The following is a 25,622-nucleotide window of genomic DNA, read 5'->3' as shown; positions in this document are numbered from 1 at the left end:
CACATCTGCAAATGGCAAAACCTCAAGGAAAGGGCCTTTCTGAGGATCCTGCAGGAAGGGGGCAGTTTCACCACATTTCAGAATACAGAACAGTCACTCTTACAGTAACCCACCAAAGTCTCCCCAATGATCAAGACTTCTGTATTGTAGAAGATCCAGATTTGAAAGAGATGTTATGTAAATATTGCCTTGATGTATCAGCTTCCACGAAGGCTAGCCAGATGCTTCCAGGAAGCCCATAAGCAGGGCATGTAAGCAACAGCCAGTCCATCTGTCTTCCAGCAATTGATATTCGGAGGTATACTGCCTCTGAACATGAAGGCTCCATTGAATTATTATGACAGCCATCAATAAACCTATTCTTTTCTAATCTTTTCTGTAAAGCTACCTAAACTAGACACCATTAACACATATTGCTTTATTGAATTTTGTAATCAAAAGAAGAAGAGTTGGTTTTTATATGCCAATTTTCTCTGCCTTTTTTAAAGGAGAATCAAACTGGCTTACAACCTCCTTCTCTTCCTCTCCCCACAACAGACACCTTGGGAGGTAGGTGGGGCTGAGACAGTTCAGAGAGAACTGTGTCTAGCTCAAGGTCACCCAGCTGGCTTCATGCGTAGAAGTTGGAAACCAACCCGGTTCACCAGATTACAGTCCACCGCTCTTAACCACAGTACCACGCTGGCTGTCTGCCCAGACAAAACATACAAAGCCACCTTACACTGAGTCAGACCCACCGGTCCATCTACTCTCGCACGGGCTACTCTGTTCTTCAAGGTCACCAAGCAGAAAGAATGAGGACTTTCCCAACGGCACTATCTAGGAAATGAGCCTGGGACATTCTGCATGAATAGCAGGTACTGTACCACTCACTAGCTACGGCTCTTCCCAATTATGCACTGACTTGCTACCTTAGGATATAAATGGGGAAGAAGAGTCACTCTTCAGCGTTTCTTTAATCCGATCTGGCACAGTGAAAGGAAGAGTACCCTTTTCCAAAATCCTGAGGAAAAAAATCTTTCTTTACTCTCAGAGCCAGTGGTGTGTGGGGCTGAGGTTGAAAAGGAGCCAAGGGGGCTAATGTAGTCTACCATTTAAGCTTTCAATAGCTGAACGCACCAACTCAACTCATTTATTAAAGGCTGCAATTCCAACAAGCAGTAGCTAGAAAGCCATAAGGTGTATCTAATCTATGCATAAGCAGCAGAACACAATAATGGCCACAGAATTCAGCTTCCTTAAAAAGCCTGGCTTTCATTGAAAAGGGAAAAAAAAACAAGTTTCTAGACCTTATGGTTACCAAGATGTTTCCATACCTATGTGGGCACTGCCTGGCGAAGTCCCAGAAGCCAGTAAACTTGTGGGATAGAATTTAGAGAGACCAGGGCTCCAGGGCCCCATATAATCATTTGTCCTTCCCCAATTGCAAAATAAATTATACAAAACAGTAAAAATGCCCATATAAATTATGCAAAACGAAGTAGTATATTAATATTAATTTGCATGATTTAAGCACGTTGCAGAAGGAAATAATTTTCTTGTCGCAGAATGCAGAGTACGTCCAGCCCTGGTTAAATCTCTTCCAAAAGACTGTTGCAATGTGGAGTCTGTCTTGCTAAATACATGTGTTATGTAGGGGATTTTTTTTGGGGGGGGGTCTACAGGAGGCACAACACAGGCACAACCAGTGGCATCAAATTGCTCAGAGCGCCATGTATCCATTGAGCATTTGTGCCATGGGAAGAGAGTCTTGGAAGACAGCAGGTGTAGGTTTGGGCACATGAAAGAGAGAGGGGGAGAGAGAGAAAAAGAGAAGTTGGTAGGGGGAGGGCAGAGTTTTCATGCACACCCAGGTAACAGGGGCCTCATCAGCAACATGGTTTCCTCCATACCCACCGCCCACGGCTTCAAAAATCACATCATACAGAAGCAAAGCAGGTATATGGTTGCGCTTGAGTGTATGCAGGTGTGCATGAGCAGGTACAACTCTATGGCAGCGGGCACACACATGGGAGGGTGTGAATGCATGTTTGTGTGTGTGCGCATCCACACGCCCAGCACACAAGCCCCGGTATGAAGGCCACATGAGAGACAAAGCCTCCCCCCCAAAACCCCAAAGGTGTGCCACGAACCTTGTCAAGCTGAGCTGCCGGTGGGTTATCAGTCTGTGGGAGAAAGGTAAAGGAGAGGAGGGAGTTAGCACACACAGAGCCACAGCAAACGGGCACCTCAGACTCCATCCACCACCTGTCCTGGGCCAGGTGCAGCAGGGCAAATTTGGGGAGCAGGGAAGGAGGGCATGGTTTGAGGGGATCGCTAATTCTGTTCAAAGAAGAGAGCCCTGAGCCAATCCATCTAAGATGGGGTGTAATCCGGAATAGCGCCACAGACCACTTATCCTGACCACCGTCCTCCCGCCGAAAGGTAGCCACGATCCCTCTGTACCCTGCAGTTGGCTGAGACCAGCTCAGAGGACAAAAGCCCCTTGATATAAAGGCTGAAGGTAACCTGCAGTAGCCCAACAAGCCTCTATCAAGGCTTGCCGATTCGGAAGCCTCAGTGCTGAACCACGCTCCGAGTGGTCTCAGGAACACTCCTCCACCCCAGCATGCTGTGCAGCGGGTCATTTCATTCAGGGCACAACAATGCATGCTGGGAGGAAAGGTCACCTTAGCAGAGTCTTCCTTTGATTCAGTGCAAAGGCATCGATAAAAGCCAGCTCTGTCTAAATTTGTCTTGACCAAATACCGCAAAGCTATATAGTCACAATACAAAAAGGGGGGGGGGAGAGCAAAGAGCAATGTGGACACCGATATACCAATCATGGAAAGAAGAGTGTGGTATGGAGCTAATATCTGACGCTACATCTTTATGAACTGCTGGAGTCTGATTGTTTTCCTGTGTTGCGTTTTGTTGATCCACCCCTCCCACAAAGTGCTTGGTATGTTTTAAATAACATCTAGTACAGCGTGTGCAGAGGGGAGGGAGGGTTTAAATCTTCAACACTGCTAACTTGCATAGGTTGCGCACGGGCCACCTCCCCACGGGTGTGCAAAGTCAGAAAAAGAGAGGAAATAAATCCAAAAGGTGGATTTGTTTACAAAGACTTATGAATAGTCTGACATGCACACAATCAGAGTTGAATCTGTTAGACACCCCTATCAAGTCAGAGCAGTGGCGTAGATGAGATTTCAGTTGGATGCATTACAATGTAATTCTAATTTCATTTACAGGTAATCATTAGACTTGTTTACACATTAACTAGACATCGATAGTGATTATTCTTTTTATATGTTACTTATATAATCTGCCCAAGCGATGAAAATTAATGGCAACATTATTTGCCTGTTCTGCGTTATAATTTTTATCTTCAGTTTTTCTGTTACCATACGTTTGATGCTCATTTTTTCCCTTCCCCATTTTCCTTCTGTACCCATATCTTATATAATAAGATTTATTTTTTTAAAAAGTCAGAGCAGTGGGGAAGACAGTGTTGGGGGTGAAAGCTGGATTGCTCCAGGGGTTAAAGTGCTGGACCAGCATTAAATTCCCCTCTGTGGCTTAAAATTGACCAGGTGGGCTTGGTCAAATCACTGAATTGGACCCCACAGAAGATTTTTTGTGCCCAAGTGGAAGTGCAAAAATTATTCCTCGCTGTCTGCTTGTGCTACATGGAAGCAATCATACCCACCCCGCTGTATTTCCCATGTGTGCAAGATATAGCACAAGATATTTATTCTGATGCCATTTCAAAGGCAAATTAAAAGCATGCAAACAGTCTGTTGTATATTTCATTGCTCCATATGCACAGTGCTGTTTCATTAAAATTTATAATGAAGTATGTGCTGCTGCAGCCCTTGTGGCATTCCTTGCTCAACTGAAGCTGCATTTAGTACATATCCCTTTCCCCTCATGCATTACTGGATGCAACCCACTGTGTCTTAGCTTAGCCTATATCACAGGCTGTTTAAAGGCTAAAATGGGATGATCTCCTGAATGCTGCTCAGAGCCCCTTGGAATAGCTCACGTGTGACAAAATAAAACAAACAGGAGTTGCAAAACGCCTTTCCCATTGACCATGGCAAGCTACAAGGTTGATAGCTCTTTTGCAACACTCTTTTTAACACTGTCAGAGGGCACATCCTGACCGGAGATTAGGAAAATGACAACTAGCGATATTTGCTGGGATCAATCACACAAAAAGACTAGCAGATACGGAAGATGGGTGACAAAACAGAACAAAGGGTTGTGTTTGCAAGCTGCAGAGAAGAAACTGAGGGAGGAGAAAATCAAAGAATTGTTGTATGATCAGCCCTTTAACACACTGAGGTTGAAAAAAACTGCTAACTGCTGGAGGAGTCTGTAGCAGCCTTCTGCAAAAAAGAATTTTAAGAACCGAGCCACATAAATGCTTTGCCACAGAATACAGTTTTGTCTGGTGCTTCTGAAGTCCCAGGACCATGAAACATTTCTCCCACCTCAAAGGAGCCTTACATTTTTCTTTTCCCACTCTGATGTCACAATCGCAAATGGGAGAACTAGTCAGGAGTTCCAAACCACAAAGGGGCTCTGAATTTTACTGCACTGTTGTAGTCCAGGATCTCTGCAGTGGGGGCTCCTGCTAATGAGCTGGAAAGGTGATATGAGGTTCCCTGACCACCCCCAAGGTCTCTAAGCTTGCACTGTGAACTTCATAATGGACTTGTATGTACATTCTGAACCCTGAAGCTGATTTCCCCACCCACCAAACTGTATATCACATGCATATTCTTATTTTTAAAAGCAGTTTGTACAGACTGCCCTTCCTGTCGAGAAGGGAGAAGTCACAGTCATTAAGGACCACAGGCCAGTGGTACATCAGCTGGTTCTGCATGCAGTCCCAGGTTCAGTTCCAAGAGGCAAGGCTACATTAGACCATGGCTTGAGACCCTGAAAAGGTCAGAGCTAGATGGACCAAAGTATAGTTACACTGTGGAACTCCCTGTCCTAGGATGTAGTGATGGCTGCCAACTGTGAAGGCTTTAAGGGAGACGATAGCGCTATCCATGGCTGCTAGTAAAAATGAATACAAGTCATGATGCATACCTATTCTCTTCAGTATCAGAGGAGCATGCCTATTATATTAGGTGCCATCGAGCACAGGCAGGTGAATGCTGCTGCAGTCATCTTGTTTGTGGGATTCCTAGAGGCACCTGGTTGGCCACTGTATGAACAGACTGCTGGACTTGATGGGCCTTGGTCTGACCCAGCATGGCCTCTCTTATGTTCTTACATTCAGTGGTCTGTTTTTGTATGAGGCAGCTTCACATATAGTCATTTGCCAGGTGGTTATGGACGACAGTTTGCATATAAACACTTGGTCATTGTATTATCATCTACCTACATCCAATCAGAAATCTAGGGAAGAAGGCCTATGGTGGTATTCTTTTCACTACTTGATGTGACTGTCTAACTGATTTAACACCATGGCAGGTTACCATTTAGGTAAGTGGTCTATTTGCCTTTCAGATAAGAGACTACAGATGCTGAGGATGAGACTTTGATTCCCACACCACCCCAAGCCCATCGCTACTGTCTGGGAGGAGGCACAGCAACTGAGAAGTTTCCTGAGGCATTTTTGTGTGTGGATGCTTTTAGGTTTCTTGGGTGTTGTGCACCCAGCCACACAAGAAACGACAAGCTGCTTTTTTGTGAAGGGGGGGGGGGAATTCGCTGACCAAGGAAAGAAGCTGTTGTGGCTAAGGGAAGGGGATGTGGGGAACCTGTGTTTAAATCTCCATTCAACCATGAAGCTCCCTTGATTACTCTAGGAGTGTCACCTCTTAGTAAACTAACTGCTCCTGAGAAAGGAAATTCAGAGAATGGTAGTAATTGTACCAAAAAAGGATGACATAGCCCCCGCCCGGTAATGGCCAAGAAAGTTCATGCAAGACAGGAATATCACTGGCCCTTCTATGTATCATTCCAGTTTTAGTATACGTGCTGCCAAAGTGAGCACAGGAATATCACTGGCCCTTAACAGACACCTTCAAGCCCGATCCTTTGGAATAATCTAAATTCTGAACTGCAGGAAGCTGGAAACTGACAACATACCACAGAATTCCTCTGAGATCCACCACCCTAACAGGACACCCGTAAGCTTTCCCCTTCTTAGGGACGAAGAGCAGCTTAAGGAGGACAAGACAGGGTTTAGATCAGGAGAATGGGACTGGGGGGGGGGGAGTTTTAAATCTCCACTCCTCCCCATCACCACAATCCTCATCTGAATTGTCTGCCCCCGCTGGATTTTAGCATTAAAAATGCACAGGAAATCTGAGCATGCGTTCCCCAACCCCAGTCAAGTCTAAGTTAGCCCCATGGGTGTGTCTCTCAAATGCTACATTAATGCTGTCTCCAAATTTACAACCATCAAAATTTGGATTCTGAGAACAGATTCAGTTATACTTGTTTCTATACGTTGATTTCGTTGAATCCCTTTTGATTGCAAAATATCTCTCTGGATTATTATGATTATTATTTTGCCCTGCTACTTTGACATGATTGGGAAAGAAGTACACCAAGATGGAGGAGGACCAGATGCAAGGGCAGAGGGGATGGAATTGGGAAGAAGAGAGAAGAACTGTGTCGTGTGCTGAATGTAGACATTTCATTTCCTGCCTAGAAATTCACACACACACACAGAACAATTCTAAGTTTTTAACAGAAACTGCACAGTCTTCAGGTTTTTCTTGAGCTAAACACTTTGTTTATTTACAATTTTCTGAATGTACAATATGAAAATTGAACTTAGAAAATTAATTTCTTACCAAAAATAAAAAAGGAACAACAATGCTTAGATCCTGTACAATATATCTTGGCATACCCATCCTTATAGGTAACTCCAGCCACCCAGAGGGTCTCTTTACAAAAACTTACACTCAGCTCAAACACACCTTGCTTTTAGTGTCTCTCTTACTATTGCCAGTAGGAAAGAGCCTGCTCTTCTCTCGAGCATGCTGTGGAATCCTGCAGCCCTCCCTGGGCCTGCCTTTAGTCCCTTCCACACTTCCCAAAAAATGGCAAACCCCCAGGCCCTTCTGGGCTCCACTGGGAACTTAGCAGATTCACCCCCCCAGAAAATGGATTGCATGGGTTTGGCCTAGGCATTGGGGCAAACCAGTAAACAAGCAAAGGAAAATACAAGTGATGGGTAAAATGCCAGTGTGGGAGGACGGGCACAAGTTAGGTAGAGGTGCAAAGAGCTGGACTGATGGCTGATATGCAAAGACTGGAGCGGATCACTCCCCTGATCTATCAGAAGCTTGGATATTACTAGAGAAGGCAGCCAAGGCAGAAACCAAGGTGCCACCTTACTTCGTCAGGAATGACTCCATTCTGGTTTTGGCCCAGGCAGACAGCTCCGGCTCCAGCAACCGAAGCCCAAACAGTGTGAAGTGTGAGGCTGAGAGATTCAGGATCAAAGCCCTGCTCAGCCACAAAGCTCACAAGTTGCTTGCCCTCAGACTCAGTTTCCCCATTCGCAAAATGGAAAGCACGAGAGATCATGTTTGGAAATTGCTTCATCACATTGCTGAGTGCGTGAATTCCTTCCCTACTGCCAGGACTGCGTGCAGATAGTGCATGATTTAAGAGGCCCAAATTCTGTGCAAAGGAAAGGTCAATCAATTCTGTAGCCTGTATACCATGATGGAAACCTGGAAATATTTAGTTCTTTTGCACAATTCCTTCTCTTAATATCAGGAAAGGCAACATACGATACTGAAACCCTGACCCTGATCATCAGAAAGCTTGCTAAACTACTCCCTTTCCCACAACAAACACCTGAGGCTAGAAACTTGCCTTTACATAGCACTGTTTGTATAGTTTCTTTCCCCCAGTGAGCTGAAAAAAACATGGGAAAACATGATACCGTGTGCAGGGAAGGGGGCAAACCAATGTTGTTAAGGAATGGAGCAAAAACTTGGTGCGGAAAAGCCCCCTCTGTGTGTTTTCAGAACATTTGCTGTGTTCCTAGCATCATGCGAAGTTGTCCAGATGGGAAACACAAGAATCTGCTACTGTTCTGAGAAAGTGGCATAATGGAGAAGAATCTTCCTCCGCGGCCTGCCTATGCCAGCACTCTCTATCCGTACTGCACCAGAGTGTTTTTGGGTGCTGTATGTATCGCCTCCTACTTCCATCCAAGATCTAGCAGAAGCATTATTATCATGTGTAAATAGTCTATCTTTCACCAAGTACCCAGCAGCAGACCATGCTTTTTCCTACTGCGGTCCTCAAAGAGCTCCCCCCAAAGCTCTTGCCTCTGAACAAGATCTCCACTGTATGTACAGCAATGTTCTTGCTGTCCACCATCAGGCAGAGTCAATATACAGAAGCCTTATCTATTGTACGCATATGCACAGGGCTACACAGCTTCAACTGTCATGGCTTCCCCACCTGAATCCTGGGAGCTGCAGTTCTGGCAAGATGCAGAGAATTCTCCGCACTTCAAGACAGCAATGCAAAACTACAATTCCCAGCATTCCTTGTGAGGCAGGCATGAATGCAAAGCCAGTCTTCAAGTCTGTTCCCCAATCTACAGTTCAGCCAGGCCGGCCATGGAGATATTTGCCTGTCACAAAAAGCCCCAGAAAATGTTTGCAAAAGAGTCTTAGCAAACCAAACAAGGACCACCACCCAACGTCACCAACTTGCATCTCCTCAGTAAGGACTGAAGACTTAGAAGAGAGTCACAGCAGCCTTCCTGCTGACAATTGTGTACAGAAGAGGAAGCTAAGAAGGCAGAAGCAAGGAGAGCTAAGGATCCACCTCAGCCACCAAGGCCTGGACGGAGCCAGGGTGGTCACTAGAGTTGCCAGCTCTGGGTTGAGAAATACCGGAGATTTTGGGGGTGGAGCCTGGGAAGAGTGGGGCTTAGGGAGGAGAGGGACTTCAACAGGGTATAATTCCATAGACGCCACCCTCCACAGTAGCCATTTTCTCCAGGGAACTGATCTTTGTCGTCTGGAGATCAACTGTAACAGCAGGAGATCTCCAGGGGCTACCTGGAGGTTGGCAACTCTAGTGGTCATCAGTCCACCCTGCCCAGGACTGCATGAGAGAAGGCTCCCTCATGGCCAAGGATGCTGATGCCGGTGATGCACCGCCTCACCTCCCTCTTCCACCTGGCCAACCACTCGTCCCGCTTCCTCTTGCTGATGTAGTATGGGTCCCCAGCCTGGAAGGTCAGACGCTGCATTGGCCTGGGGCGCAGGTTTGACTCACAACCCAGCCCTCCACGGAGGCGGCCTCGGGATCCCTGCAGGCAGCGACAGACAAAGAGAGAGAGACAAAGAGTGGAAAGTGAGGAATGGCTAGTAGATGGCACTCAAAGGCAAAGCAGGTGCCAGCGTTATACCTAGCGATGTACATATTATTTGATACGGGAAAACCCCAACTTCCTGCATCATACAATTATTACACAAAAATCTGCCCAAACAGATTTTGTTAAATAATATTTTGTCAAACAAAAATGTCAATTTTTCTAGCCATGGCAAGGGATTATATAAAGCATAAAGGCACCATCCCCAGCCATGCAGAAGTTCCTACCCCGCCTTTCTCTAGCCTTAGACTTCACCAGGACTGCATGTGATGTTTCAGAATTGCACATACATCCTTAAGGACCAGAACCTTGTTTAAAACAAACAACTACAAAACCCCAGGGTCTAACTAAATAATACACAGTCCCTGTGTTGGGTCTGTGTCACCTATGAATACTGTCAGATGCATGGTTCAGAGTTCCCAGCTGGGAATTAAATTCCCAGATGAACAGAGCAGGGCTCGACAAATCCTAGGTGCCAAGTTGCCATGGCACCTAGAAATTTCATTGTTACACCTAGTATTTTCCAGCAGTGATTAAATTGTAGCAGTTTTCACCCATTCTCATTGGAAGTACAAAGGGTCGGATTCAACCATTTTTCTACTGGTGAAAAAGGAAGGGAACCCCTTTGACCACCAAAAAGGCTATGTCCGAGATCATGGGACTGCATGGACAAAAGCCAGGTGAAACTGAGCTGTAATACGGAGGGGAATTGGGCAGAACTGAGTGAAAAATATGGCTGGATCCAACCCAAAGCTTATTTATCATTATCATTTTGCATTAGAATGTTTTGTTGTATGACAGAAAAACAAATGTGCATGAAATTTTTGTCATAGCTTGTTTGCACATAAACTTTATACCACTCACGGGTGATGATACATTTATTTCTTAAGTTGCTTTCTATACTGGCTCCAATACTCAATGGCACTTTTTAAAACAATAGTGAACCTATGGCCATTTATGCATGGAAAGTTTTGCCTTGGATTTGCCGCTCTATAGATGAACATTTTTCCCATCCAAATTCTCAAAACTCTACATGGGGGCTTATTTTCAAGTTTTAAGAATTTGGATGGGGAAAATGTCTATCTAGAGAGCAGCAAATCCAAGGCAAAACCTCCCATGCATAAATGGCCTATGAGATATAGAGTGTAGGGGGTGGGGGAGACTGCAATCCCTTCTTGTTCATCATGGTCCTGATGTAAATAGGACTCTATAAACACCTGGGAATGGAATTCTCAACAAGAAAATCTACGCTCTACAAATAACAATCTACTGGTGGTCCCTGGCCCGAAGAATGTGTGGCTGTCCTTGACAAGGGCCAGGCCTGGTGGAATAGTTTCCCTAGTGACATCAGTGCCATGTGGGATCATAAGGAATTCCGCAGGGCCTGTAAAACAGAACTATTCCACCACGCTGGCTTGCTCCCCACTGAAATGAGTGAAGGGACCTTCCAGGTCCAGAGATAGTAAACCTCTGAATACCAGTGTTAGCGATCCACACCATGACTTAGCCTGCATGCCGTTTTCTGGCCCTCCAAAGCACCTCATTGGCCACTGTGTGAAACAAAATGCTGGACTAGACGAACCACTAGTCTGATCCAACAGGAATCTCAGGTTCCCACTGGAGGGTTCCAAAGTGCATCTTCTGGACGCACTGGATGTCTGGAGTCCACAGGCAAGCCAGGAAAAAGGAAGGGATTTTAGTACTGATATTCACTTAGAATTCTTAACTGGATTCTTGGTTGTTGTTCATTGTTACAACAACAGTGAGTGCCATTAAGCAAGGTCTACAAACATAGATGTATAGACAGAACACCCTAAAATGGAGATTGTTCACAAGACAACTATTTTACTTTGCGGCTCCTTCAAGCAACTGGCTGAGCGGATGCTTTAAGTTGTATTGGTTTTGCAGCCCGCATCATCCTGGAAGATCTTGGAAATGGGAGCTGACACATCGGGCAGTGAATTGCAGCCTTGACCAAGCTGCCGTCTCATTTAATTCTCACAACCGAGTCCACCAAATCAAACTTGGCTGTGAGAACTGGAATTTAATTGAATCGAGAAGGCAGCAGATGCCAACACAGCTTTGGAATGTGGACTCTCTGGGGCCACCTGGAGAGCACAGTCGGTCCAGCGATGATGTGGTTTAGATATGTCGGTTCCTACAGCCTACAGGAATATGAATTTTAATGCTGGGCTGGCTCCCCCAGGAACCACCTGGCTGTTCCTAATTGGCTCCTGGACTGCAGAGCACAGTGGGGAGCAAGCCAGTATGCATCGCTGAAATGCGCCACTGCGAGATGAGTACTTGCCTCCATCTTCATAGAGTTGTAGTGGTTTTCCTCCTTCTCTTCTTTGCCTGCAAGCAAAAAGAGAAGTGATTGCCAGGAGCTGAGAAAGGCCAAATGGGAGAGGACAACCAAGCGAGTGGCACAACTGTTACTGTGGCAATCAAACACGATCAACAAGTGCACCCAGTCCCAGAATTCACTGAACACTTACCCCCCCCCCACGCCCCCAATGGTGGGTGGAACTGATGTGGGTTGGGGACACCCATCTACATAACCAGCATCCCACTGCTGGGGTGTGGGGTAATGGAGGAATACTCTCTCTTCCCATTATAGAGTTGCTCTCTTCCCTCTCCGTGCCAAACTAATGTCCTTTTATTCATAGAATCATAGAGTTGGAAGGGGCCATACAGGCCATCTAGTCTAACACCCTGCTCAATGCAGAATCAGCCTAGAACATCCCTGACAAGTGTTTGTCCAGCCTCTGCTTAAAGACTGCCTGTGAGGGGGAGCTCACCACCTCCCTAGGTAACTGAGTCCACTGTCGAACAAATCTTACTGTAAATTTTCCCCCTAATATCCACCCGCAATTTAAACCCATTATTGTGAGTCCTATCCTCTGCTGCCAATAGGAACAGCTCCCTGCCCTCAAATACTGAAATCATGTCTTTCCATCTCAATCTTTGTGCAAGTCTCTTAAACTGAACTGGAACTACCCCACGCGTCTTTCCAGAACATCTGTTAAAGAAGAGGTGGAAATCTCAGCTCCTGCTACGCTAAGGTGCCTCTTCCTCAAAGTAGGTGGGAGAAAGCCCTTGAGAAGGGGAGGGGGAAGGGATGGGGCTCAGCCCAGCATTCCCAGGGTCCTCTTGAGTCTTTGTACACCCTACAGACCATCAAACAGGAAGTTAGGAGGGGAGGAGGGCGACTCTGTTCTCTCCTGCAGCAAGTTTGCTCAACCTCCAAGTTCACCTCTCCCAGCGAGGCGGCTGGCTTCCTGTGCTATCTGTACATCTCACCTCCTGGCAGGTAACCGAGGCAGCTTAAAATAGCACCGAGCGTATCTGGGAGGGGGAACAATTCTGGACGGTAGAAGGAGGGGGCCTGTCACGCAAGGCAAAGGCACAGGCTACCAAAATGTTACCGGGAACGTACAGACTGCAATGTATGAGCACATGTGGGGGTGGGAGAGAGCCTGCACAAGGCCGCCTTTTCAAGTTTTGCCAGGCCTGTCCCACATACTCATGTGCAGATGGAGAAGGATGGCATTCCCATCACCTGGGCGATGAAGACAAAGGAGATGTTCCCCTGTCTTTTGAAAAAATGCCCCCAATTCGACTGAAGCCCCCTCATCCTTTCTCACAGGGCCAGACAGGGCAACAGCTAGGAAGCTGAAGCAGCAGGGTCAGGCAGCCCCAGAGCAAAAAGAGACTCAAATGACTTGCACCAGAAAACCAAGACACAAGCACTGCAGAAGGGCCACGAGGTCGATCTGGGGATGGTGCGTGTGTGAGGGGGTGGGAACTTCTTCCATACACAGTTAGGATTCTGTAATAATAATTATTTTTTAAGCATCTAAAATATTTTGCTGGGCAGTTGCCCAACTTTTTTTTAATGTAGCTTTATTCCATTTCCCCCCCTGTAATCCACTTCCACGGTTTCTCACCAATCCACGTTTTACCATGTTTTAAAGTATCAGGAAAGCATCAACACTGCTTGCATGTGTGCGTGTGCGCACATGCACATGCATCTTAGTTCCTCAGCCCTGATTTTCCCCCTCTAGGCCCCCTGATCACCTTTGGGCAGGCCCCTCTCCCCCATTCCAACCAATCTTTGCAAATGTGGATGCCCGGACCTGCTTTCCACAATCCCTTTTATTCCAGGGCACGGCAAATCCACCCTGATGCCACATTCCCCGTACATTCTGGATCACCTCGGCTAGTTGGAACAGACGTTATGGTTCTCCTCCCAGGTCCCTCACCATCAGAATTTCCAGCCCGAAGGAGGCCTCCTTCCCAGCGCACAACTCCTGGCATGAAGGCAGCCAAGGAGACCCCTCCTCTCTCAGGCTCCCCGCCAGCAGGAAACCTAAGCTCCCTGGGAACATGGAATTTGCCATTCAAATCCACTCTGCAAAAGGCTCTATCTGGATTTCTGGGGCAGAGCAGAATTCCACCGAGCCCCACCCAGACAGAGAAGGGGGGGGGGACACACACATGGCAGGGATGAAAACCAGGCAGGCAGGAGACAGAAGAAGCCCTCCTAGGGAAAGCTGTGCAAAGGGACGCCATTTCAATGCACTCTTAAAAGAAGCGACCCCATCAGGAGGGAGGGTATGGCAGCCCCCTGCAGGAGTGGATTTTGGGCGCTGTAAAGGGCAACAGGGTGGGAGATCCAGGCAGTGGTTTCCTCCCAGAAGTTCTCCCGCACAGGCTCCACTACGCTCTTGCTCAGCATGCCCTGATTTCGTTAATAATCACACAGGAGAACTTCACAGTTAAGGAAAGAGGTGCTAACTTGGCTTGTGTGTGCCTGAACAAGCCAAGTTCCCACCAGATTGCACCTACTCCCCGCCCCCTCCACCCCAACTAGTTTCTACATACCAGTTGATTTGAGCCTCCATAGCTTTCAGGACAGCCTATTAAAAGAAAATACCTATGTGGAGATCTTTATTGACCCATATGTTGAGAAACAATATGGTCAAGTCAAAATCCCTCCCTGTACACTCTCTGCTCTGCTTTGATAAGCATCAATTTCTTAGTCACTCATGCTCTTTCTTTGGTTCCTGTACATGTAGATGTGTGCTCTTTCCCCTTCCCCCCTACACGATATGGCCTCTTCCTTTACTTCCTGTCCCTCTCATGCATGAACACCAACCCAAAGCAAGGCCACACTGGTGGCCACAAAAACCATTGTGTGTGTGTGTGTGTGTGTGTGTGTGTGTGTGTGTGTGTGTGCGCGTGTGGCATTTGGGCACAGCACCTAAAAAGCCGATTCTGGCTCCTCTCAAGTCAGAGACCTGCCTCCTAAAAATCAACATGTTTTACAAACTCTGAGAGCTGCCGTTCTTGCTCTGGAATGAAAGCGAGCAGAAGGGAGAAAAGCAACAGCTCTGGATCTTAGGAAATGTCTGTCGTGGTGCACAGGCAAAGGGAGCCGATTCACATCAGCTACATTCAGTGGAACTTCTCGCTGCACAGTTGCATAGGACAGCACCTGCGACCTGCCAGAATCTTAGGCCCACACAGTGGACAGGAATAATGGGATGTACAGCCACCCTCCAGCCTAACTTCCTAAAGTGAAGAGACCAGATCCCCTTCTCCCAAGGACACTTCCCCTGTTTCTGCTATGAATGACAAAGTTGAGCATGCTGAAGGGCTGCCAAGGGTGCTCTCCAGTGTGCAGCCAGCCCCTGAGGATGCATACCGCACACGCCTGTTTAGATTAGGGAAGCTATCACAACTGGGTGACACGAAAGGGCAACAGGAGCAGCAACAGGAGTCCTCACAGCAACAGGAGAAATATTTGCTCGTCTCCCACCTTTCTATTGAGCCTTGCCTCCCTATCACTGCATGATCCAGCCAAATACCGGCTAAGCTAGAACAAGTCATGTGACAAGCTCCAGTTGAGGCTGTGGCTCAGTGGCAGAACATCTGCTTGGCATGCGGAAGGTCACAGGTTCAATCCCCGGCATCTTCAGTTTAAAGGATTGGGTAGCAGGTGATGTGAAAGACTTCCATCTGAGACCCTGGAGAGCCCCAGTACACTAGGCTGACCCCAGTATAAGGCAGCTTCTAGTATAAGAATCCTTAAGTCCTTGCTCCAAGCAGCTAAGGGAGAAGGGAGGAATAATAATGACCTCACAGCGGGTCCCTTTCAGCTTCATGATGGACACACAGGCCAACAAATCAAATGCTGGTTCAGGCATCAGCCTTGCCCCACCTTGCTTTTCATGCCCCACAAATATATATATATACTAAAAGATTTTAAATATATACATATATTAAAAGATTTTAAAAATCAAAATTCCTCCAAAGATTGGGGATTTTTTAGTGGCATCACAAGCACCAGCCAATCATCAACATCTTACAGCCAGCTTCTTCTGCAAGTTTGCGATAACAGATCTCTGTTTCTAGCTTTATCACCAAGAAGAAAAATAAGTTCGGATCAAATACCGTGAGTGTGCTCTCAAATCAGCAGCACTATGCCAAAAAATGTTCCATCTTGTCTCCCTCCAGCCACAAGAGACTCCTACTTGCTATTCACCTGGCCCGGCTTGTTTCATCTCAATTAGCGACACCTTACCTTTAACTAACCCTTCCGGACCTACTTGGGTGGATCTTCACAGCCCTAGATCCTGACTCACACCCAGTGTAGAGTTTAGATACCCCAGATCCCAACCACAGGGCACAGACTCTCGTGTGCTTCTACTGCAACAGCCCAGATCTGATCTACTGTATTCCCCAAGCTCACCTTCACTGGCAGGCGGGTCAGGGCTGTCCTTGGGGGTGCAGCGTCCATTTTCCAGGGCCCGACCCATCTCCCCATCCGGGAGGCTGCTGGATTCATTCTCACCACGCTGCCTGCCCTTTAGATCAGTGGTACTGCTGTTCTCTGGGCTGCCCATCTCCGCTTCTCCGTTGGGCACTTGCTCCATGGGGCTGGTGTCATGGGCAGGCGGGGGGCACTTCGGTGCTGAGGCTGTGTCTTTGGGGGCTTCGTTGCTCTCCGCCTGAGAAACGAGACCAAAGCAAACGGGTGGTATAAAAAAGCAGCTCCTTGACTTAACTCATGTCCTCCAGATCTAGAGACTCGCCTAGGAATGGGGGCCATGAACGCTTCTGCAAAACTAAAACCAAGTGACCGACAGCTGCGGGTTTTTGCGGGCGTTCAGGGCCGCCTTGGGACAAATGGGGAGTTCACAGAAGTGAGAGTTGTAAATGCCACCACGTTTGAAAATCAGGCACTTTTTTTTTAAGTGGCACTTTATAGGAATGCTGGAGGTGTGGGACAGTTTCTCACTAGGGGGAGATATACAGGGAAGGGATTTCCAGAGGCCCATCCGCAGCAGCACAGAACAACCCTCACCCATGGGAAAACTCATTTACTAGCTATCCTCTGGTGGTCTCTGGTCCAACAAGTTTTGAAACACTGCAACCCATAAAACCTGTTGGCAGGAAACCATAACGGGACAAAGCAATCATGTGCATCATGGCCAGTGACGGCTCCTCTCTCTTTCCCAATCCATTGCATGCAGCCTTTGGGTCTGCCCTTTTACATGCAGAGGAGGAATTTCTTTACTCAATTTTTATACCCCATCTTAATTTTTATACCCCACCTAATGGAGCCCCAAAGCTGCTTACATTATTATCCTGTGTTCCATTTTAACCTCACAACATCCCTGCGAGGTAGGTTAGGCTAAGAGAGTGTGTGACTAGCCCAGGGTTCCCCATGAAGCTTCCATGACAGAGCAGGGATTTGAACCTGGGCCTCTCAGATCCTAGTCTGACTCTTTAACCACACTGGGTTTGCACTGGAATGCAAGCACCAAGGAAAGGAAGAGTTACCCTGATTTTTTTTAAAAAGCAGAGAGGTAGGTTTCTAGGCTTACTGGCTGCTGGTCACTGCTGGACCTCAGACAAGCTTACTTAGTTGTTATAGACTTGCTGCTTAAGTTTGGGGCAGGAGGTGGCTGCAGAATTACAGCACAGTTACCCATCAGATTTTGGAGTGGGTTTGCGACTGGTATCAAAACCAAAAGCCACTGGAAACCCATCCCACTGTGGGCAGGGGAGCTGAAGGGGGACATCACGAGCCATGACCTGCTTCATCAACGTATTTCTGCCATCGGGTTTCTAGTTGAGGTAAAACTAAACCTTCAAGCGCAAACGTCAACCCACCAATTTCTGGGATGCTGACCAGCAAAGCAAGACAGAGAAAGCCATTCCGTGCCATTTGTCCCATGCATCTGGTAAACAGAGATGGGAGTTCTGTATTTGTTTAATTTATTTATAGTCCACCTTTCTCCCTGAGAATGTGAAGGTCCCTTCCTATCCGCCAGCAGTTTATGCAGTACTGTTAAAAAGTCACATCTGAAAGGCTTTTACAAGAAGTGTTCCTTGTCACCTACACCACGTTCTTGGGGCCTTACACCCTCTAGACTAGAGGCAAGGAGTTCCAACAGGCATTGAGCAAGTACAAAGACTAGTTACATGCTGGATGGAGCATTTTGATTTCTCCTCAGCCCCTTTCTCAGTAAAACATTCTCAGGGTGACGTCTAATGTTCAGTTAAAACGTCAATTACAAAAACCAGCAGCATTAAAAATGCATGTTAGAGCAAGAACAAAAACAATCACAGCAGCCAATCAATTATCAAATTTTATTTGATAATTTTTGTAGCCGTTTGCTTACTGTTTGCTTTGCTGTCCATTGTTTTAATTGATCTATAAGCTGCCTCGACCACCATGTTGTAGAAGGTGTGGGATAGGTTTTAAATAAGAATAAAAATGCTGGGGGGGGATTCACAAGAGCTTAAAAACAGTACCACCCAGCTTAAAACCAACAATAGATGCTGAAAATATTGACCTAACTAAGACACAAAGACACACCCTGAGATGGAGGGCATGAGAGAAAATAAAAATGGTTTTGCCTGGGAACTAAATGAGAGCAGCTTTAGCATCAAGAGAAACTCTGAGGGGAGGGAGTTTCAGATTTTAAGCACTGCAATAGTAAAGGCTTTTTCCCAGGTGCTCACCTGCTTGGGAGAAGAGCCCCACAAGGGTCTCTAGTTAATAGTGAGTATCTCCAGATGTAATAGCATAATTATTATGAGAACTATATGTGTAAAGGATACAAAACTAGTATGCTTACTTAATAACCGTTTATATAACCTGATATTGTATTGTTATTTTTTGGTTCCACAATAATTGAAGCCTGATAGATTGTAGTCCCACTTCACTTACAAAGTAATGTCTTGTCTAAGAAATGGAGCTTTAAATTTTTATGTTATGTTATGTGTATTTGTGTGTGCGTGTGTGTTTTATATTGTGTTGAAATATAAATTTTAAAAAATATATATTAAAAAAAACAAGGGTCTCTAGTGTGGTTCATTGGTTGAAGCCAAATCCTGTTCTTTTGAAACTAGAAATACTTTCTTATCACTTGGCTCACTATTTAACAAGCCTGGATCCTGCGCACCGTCCCCCGTCTTCCTCAGTTTCTCTCTTCACCAAGCTAAAAAGCTGCTCCTTCCTCAACTTCTCTGAGGAAAGTGGTCAGCGACCAGGACCTGAATAATTGGCAGAGAAAGAATTTAAGACTGTGTCCACCGCAGAAGGGGGCAGCAGCACAGGCAGGGGATCACTGCCCATAAGAATGCCTTTTAAACTCTGGGGTCCACTCTCTCAGTGGGAGAAGTGCTGCCACAAAAAGGCCTCTGGGTAAGAAACAAGAGGGGGCCCTGTTAACAAGCCCTGCTCTCAAGGCACACTTTGACGCCTCCTTCCAGCAGTGGCCATTTGCTACCCATTCGTAAACTGTGTTCTCCTTTGAGACTAAACTTTTGACCTTACAAATAAATCAGGCATTTGGCTTTACCAAAGCCAGCAAAAGCACCAAATGGGATTCCAAACTGCAGTAAAATGGGAAACTTGGCTTGATGGGAGGCAGCAACTGCAGCTGTGATGTGGCAATTGCGGGGCTGGATGGAACAGTGCAGCCTGCCATTCAGGAAGAAACACACAGCCCAAATGGAATTTATTTCCACAACTGTTCCATAGACATATTTCTATCTCAGCGCTCAACAGGGAGGGGCTGTGGTTCAGTGGTAGAGCATCCGCTTGACATGCAGAAGGTCCAAGGTTCAATCCCCAGCATCTCCAATCGAAAGGACCAGGTAGTAAGTGATGTGAAAGACCTCTGCCTGAGACCCTGTAGAGCTGCCGCCAGCCTGAGTGGACAATACTGATTTCAATGAACCAAAGTGACTGATTCAGTATAAGGCAGCTTCATGTGTGTGTTTATAGTATTTTATGCATGGGTTGTTCCTGTCGTAGTTACCCCCCCCCCCACTACTTGGGGGTTCATTTTAATTATGCAAGTATTTTCCAACCTTCAGAAGTCTCCTAGCTCTTCCCTTGCGTTTTCCCTGTGTTTTCAGGATGCTGTTTTACCCCAAGTTTACAGTTTGACTCAATCCAAAATCGAAAGCCAGTGCTTTGGGTTTTTCTCCCCACGCCCATTCTCGCTTCTCCCTCCCTTGTGTCTGTCCCCCTCATCCAACCCCTTCCCTTGAAGCCATTATTGAGTGCACTAGTGAGAGAGTAATGCTGGAATACCATGAGGCTGCTTATTTGGTCAACTTCACAGTGAGTGTGGGTCAGTTTCAGATCAAATAGTTGAGAAAACGCTGAAATAATCACAACCTATGCGGCTGCTTTTGGTCAGTTTCACTGCGAGTGTGGGTCAATTTCAGTTCTCCATCCTGTCCAGAACTGAAACTGACCCACACTCGCTGTGAAACTGACCCAAATTGTTACCCCCCTTCCTCTGATTAAATATTTGGCAGTACAAAAGGGGAGAGGGTTGTCCATGATAAGGCAATGTAAGGTAAGTAGTATTTTAATGTAGAATGCTGATTTGTGGAGAGAAAAACCACTTTCTAGCTCTGACCTTAATCACAGCCACTCAACCAGCACCCCAATCTAAAATGTAGATAAACGGGGGGGGGGGGGGAATCCAACCAATTTCATTAGAGACAAACGCACATTTACAATCTCCAGTTCTCAGTGCTCTGAAAAGGAACTGTCACCTTTGTAGAGAACCTAGCACCTTACTGTTAAGCCACAATTATAAGGCCTAGGTGCCATAATAATTTCCTCCAATCACATTCCTCAAGGAAGGAAAGCAGCAGGCACACGTCTTCTGTCCCTTGCTATCCAACTGGTCTTTCTTACCAGACACTTCTCCTTTTTGTCCCAGTTCTCCAGCTTGCTCTTTTTAAAAAGTGGACACTCAAAATGGGCTAGGCTTCCAGCAGAAGTTCCTCGCCATCATCTAGAGGCCATCCCAACCCCAACCCCAACCCCCACCCCTCGCCCAGCCTTAGACAGCATCTGTCCAGCAAAAAGCTAGCTTTACAGCTAATGGACTGTCACAACTTCCCAAGGAAGCCAGGAATTGCAAAGATGCCAAGAATTCTGGTCGGCTGCTGTGGGAAACAGGATGCTGGACAAGATGGGGCCTTTGGTCTGATCCTACAGGGCTCTTGTGTTCTTAGCCGGTTGCCAAACTGTAATTCCCAGAATCCCTTGAGGAAAAGCCACTTTAACTGAACTACATTGGTACTGCCGCCTCGAGCCCAGAGTAAAGGCTGGGTAAAAGTATTTTAATTAACAAGCAGCAGTTAACTAGGAGAACAGAAACACTGCTTCAAACAGGACTCAGCCATAACCTCAGTAGGTCAAGGTCAGCTTTAGACCCTCTTGTACAATGCAGACGATATTATCGGTCTATCTTGCAGTCAGATAACATGTGAGGCACTATTAGTCATTCAGAAAAGCGCTACAGACATGCTAAGTATATTATGAATTGTAGGCAGAACTACCTTCCCCATTTCCTCAGTATAGTCAATCCTGAGTAGTCTTCCCCATCCCCCTATGTTCAGCAAATAACTCCCATGCAGTTTAGATTGTCTTTACACACACACACTTCTCTCACTTCCTCTCTAGCCACGAAGGCAGTCACCCATGTTCCACAAACAGCGTGTATCACCTTCTCTCCAACACAAAAGAACCCACAAGAGGTGGGGCCTGCTCCCTACGGTGTGAGCAGCCTAGGCCCATGTTTCAGCAACTCAAGAGGTATTAAATCCTTATCAGAGAAATCAAGGGCTGGCTATGTGTCAGCCACCTAAAATAGCATCTTCTACCCACTCAGAGCTACATGCAAAAAGGCAGCCCACCATACACATATTTTTGCTGGTCTGTCCTCTCTGGTGTATCAGTTAGGAGTTAAAAAGCTGCAGTTACTGGCACAGCACTTTGGGGAGTAAGATCCCCCCCAAATCCCCCAAACTATGAATCTACAAGTGGTCTATAATACTTCTCAGTGTTAAATTACGTACCTGTGGCTAAGAACTCTACCACTTTCTGTTCTCCTCATGACCCCCCACCCCACCCCATTGCTACCTCTTTGGAGGGGTAGCTGAAGAAGTACCGTAAATGTGTGTGTATACTTGCAAAGTCTATAGGTTCACTCCACCTGGAACTTCTCCTCACACGGCAGTGCACAAATGCTGTTTCAGCAAAGGCTGCACAGGGAAAGTAAGATGCAAAGCAAATGTTCCCCCTCACTCCATCCGTGGGATAAGGGGAAGTGAAACAGAGGCTAAGAACAGGCACACAGATTTGTGCAGGGAGGGTAAAGCAGGAAAGGAAAACTACAGGTCGCCGACAGCCAACAGTGCCATCCTATACAGAGTTACACTCTTCTAAGCCCACTGACTTCAATGGACTTACAAAGGTATAACTTTGCTTAGGATTGCACAGAAAAAAGGATGCAGAAAGAGGGGCAAGGTTGCGCTTATGGCTTTCTGCAGCACTTCTGACCCATTTACTGAATGACTTACAAGAAATATCTACGGTCAAACCTGCGTGTGTCAGAAAGAGAGAGACGTCTGTATTCCTCCCATTTTACAGAAGTGGAAGGTGAGTTAGAGAAAGACGGATTTGTTCAGTACCAAGCAGGGAGGCCACGGGAGAGACATGAAGCCAGGCTTCAATCGCTGGTCTAAACTCAGAGCTTTTGAGATGGATGCACATAACAACGAAAATGAAGACCATGTTTAGCCCCAGAGCTCCTTGTAGCTACTCCATGCCCTGGAATAATCCAACCACAACTACTCTTGAACAGTGCATAGTTCTCATTTCATTTCACGTTGCATATACAGCGAACATCCTGGTTGATTGTGTTCTGTCTTTTAGTTATCAGTACGCATTACATCAAACAATCTTGCTTCTTCCCAAAACACTGCTACTGCAGATATAGGAACTACAAGTCCCAGAATGCTTTACGCTTAACCTCGTGGCAAACTAATTTATTTTCCTTGGTAAACTCCTACGGTGCTTTATTAAACTCCAATGCATCCCTGCCCTGTGGAAGGGACCCAGACATACTCAAGAGTCTTACCCTTTCCTCCTCCATCCTGGACGGCCTGACACTGGTTGCCACCTGCCCACAGCAGCTCTTGACACCAGACGTTTCCTGCTCTGCATTGCAGTGGAGCTGCCTTCCTCCTCCTCCCCCCACCAGAAGACGCACTTCCTCTGAAAATGAGACACACATACCAAGACACGCATGTCTCGTACTTTTGTTACATATCACCTTCACTTCCCCCAGTTCGTCAAGGCTACTATGCGTTGTTTGTTATGTCTGATTTCCAAGGAGTTTCAAGGAGTTTCAAGTGAGAGCCGGTGTGGTGTAGTGGTTAAGAGCGGCGGACTCTAATCTGGAGGGCTGGGTTCAATTCCCCACTCCTCCACATGAAGCCTGCTGGGTGACCTTGGACCAGTCACAGTTCTCTCAGCCCACGCAGAGGCAGGCAACGGCCAACCACCTCCGAATGTCTCTTACCTTGAAAACCCTACGGGGTTGCGGCAAGTCAGCTGTGACTTGACGGCACACACACACACTCACACAACTGCTATACTCCAGGCCCTCCCAGCAGCCCTCCATTTTACCGTTACCCTCATCTTACAAACCAGGAACCAAAGCTAGAGAGATTACAAAAGGTGAATGGCAACAACAAGGTTATATTTGAACCCAGATCACACACTAGTTTCCTTGGGGCACTTCCAGCCTGACATAAGAAAAGTCTTAAAATGTAGTTGTATCAGACGAGGAGCATTCACCTGCACAATCTGGGAATAAATCATTGCCAGCCACTCTACCCCTTCCCAGGGACTGAACCAACCACACCAGCTCCAGTGTAGGAATCAGTCTCCCTCTCCTCCCCCCGCGCTTGACCAGGGGAACAGCAACTTAGAAACTGAGCTAGGCATCTGTGGATGTGAAGGGCTGTTGGCTTAGAGGTGTAGAACATCTGCTTATTTATTTGGCAAATGTACATGCCACCTCTCTCAAGGGACCTGCTCAAGGTGGATTACAGCTAAGATAATAAAACACAGCCATTAAAAGACAACCATTAAAAAAACTTGGGTTTGAACCCAAGCCTCTCCAACTAAAAGGATCAGATTACAGGATATGTGAAAGTCTTTTACCTGAGACACTGGAGAGCCACTGCCAGTTAGAAGAAGGAGGAGGAGTTCGTTTTTATACACCGACTTTCTCTACCACTTAAGGAAGAATCAAACCAGCTTACAATCACCTTCCATTCCCCTCTCCACAACAGACACCCTGTGAGGTAGGTGGGGCTGAGAGAGTGTGACTAGCCCAAGGTCACAAAGCTGGCTTTGTGTGTAGGAGTAGGGAAACAAATCCAGTTCACCAGATTAGCCTCCACCACTCATGTGGAGGAGTGGGGAATCAAACCCGGTTTTCCGGATCAGAGTCCACCGCTCCAAACCACCGTTCTTAACCACTACACCAAGCTGACTTTGATAGACCAATAGTCTGATTCAGTACAAGGCAGATATATTTGGTCACGCTGGGGTATGAGCAGCTGCATAAACACCCAGACCCCTCCCAAAAGTCTCCAGGTGGGCCGCTGCACCACAAGAATGGAAAGTACTACTGCTCAGCTGGGGAATAAAGAGCTTTTCAATTCTGAGCTAAAACAGTCAACAATGGAATTACTAAATGATGGATTTAAAGGCTCAAAACTTCAAACCCTTTTTTGCTTTGTTACTTGAACTGTCAGGCAGGGCAGCCTTCCCTCTCTCATACACACACGGGATACACACACACCCCAGGGCCATCTCACCTGTCCCATGTATCTATTGCTCAAGGGGACGGGCAGGGCGCTCTCACCCGTTTGGCAGGAGCACAAAGAAATTGCTAGCTAGAATCTGGCACCAGCAGGCCCTGCGAACAGCAGAGAAAGACCTGACAAAAGCCTTATGCAAGTGCTTTTAAAACGGCTGTCTTGCCTTTCAGACATGTGGGAGAGCCTCAAAAGTGCTTTCGGTGGCACCAGTGAAATTTGACTCAGTGGGCTGGGAGAGGCACACACATGTAAGGATTCACTCCAGTTACTCTTCCTTCTCCCCCCCCCAAAAAAAAGCCCATTTAAAAGTTATTATTCTGTTTTAATGCATTCCCCTTTTTTGTTAACCAACCCAAGGCACTGAAATGAGGCAGGCCATTGATCCATCAAGCCAAATGCCACCACAGGCAAAATAGGGCACTGGCTCTTCCAAGATGGATTAACTCCCCTTTTTATTGAATATAATGCATACTGCCTCTATAATATTATTCTGAATTATACAGTAAAGACCAAGAATTTACAGAAAAAGATTTGGAAACATTATTCTCACCTTAATCTTCCATGTTTAGATATTATTCAGCAACAGATTCTTGCTGAACCTTCATGCATGGGCAAAATGAAGGCAGTGATAAAGGATGTGAATAATGGCAAATCTCCAGGACCAGATGAGTTGCCTATTAAATGGTATAAAACCTTTGCAGATTTCTTAATTCCAAAACGTTATCAATTGTCAACGAGATTTTTGAGTCTAGCTCAGTGCCACTGTCGTTATATGATGCCTATATCACTGTGATCCCTGAACCCAGCAAAGATCCATACTCAGTGTGTAAAGTTTCAGCCAATTTGTTCGATGAATGTGGATGATATGCTATTAACTGCAATTCTTGCTAACAGGCTCCAAAAGGTTGTTACGACTTTGGCACACATAGACCAGGTAGGATTTAGACGAGGTAGGCAAGGCTCTGACAATGTTAGGCTGGTGACTGATCTGATTGCTTTAAATGGTAGGAGATCTGATCAAGTTTCCATTCTC

At 46.4% G+C, this 25,622-nt stretch overlaps 1 protein-coding gene across 1 annotated transcript in view; it reads right to left on the bottom strand.

The window, feature by feature from the left end:
• The window catches only part of DNMT3A (DNA methyltransferase 3 alpha), an 85,734-nt gene that overhangs the window by 38,528 nt on the left and 21,584 nt on the right, over positions 1–25,622 (bottom strand). The window contains exons 3-6 of the mRNA XM_056852371.1: positions 16,119–16,377; positions 11,670–11,716; positions 9,152–9,298; positions 2,133–2,165 (exon numbers count right to left, since the gene is read on the bottom strand). Coding sequence (XP_056708349.1) covers positions 2,133–2,165; positions 9,152–9,298; positions 11,670–11,716; positions 16,119–16,377 — 486 coding nt within the window. The remainder of the gene's footprint in view (positions 1–2,132; positions 2,166–9,151; positions 9,299–11,669; positions 11,717–16,118; positions 16,378–25,622) is intronic.

The sequence above is a fragment of the Euleptes europaea genome, chromosome 7 (assembly GCF_029931775.1).
Source record: "Euleptes europaea isolate rEulEur1 chromosome 7, rEulEur1.hap1, whole genome shotgun sequence".
NCBI classification, from domain to species: Eukaryota; Metazoa; Chordata; class Lepidosauria; order Squamata; family Sphaerodactylidae; genus Euleptes; species Euleptes europaea.
This window is presented reverse-complemented; position numbering and strand designations above follow the sequence as displayed.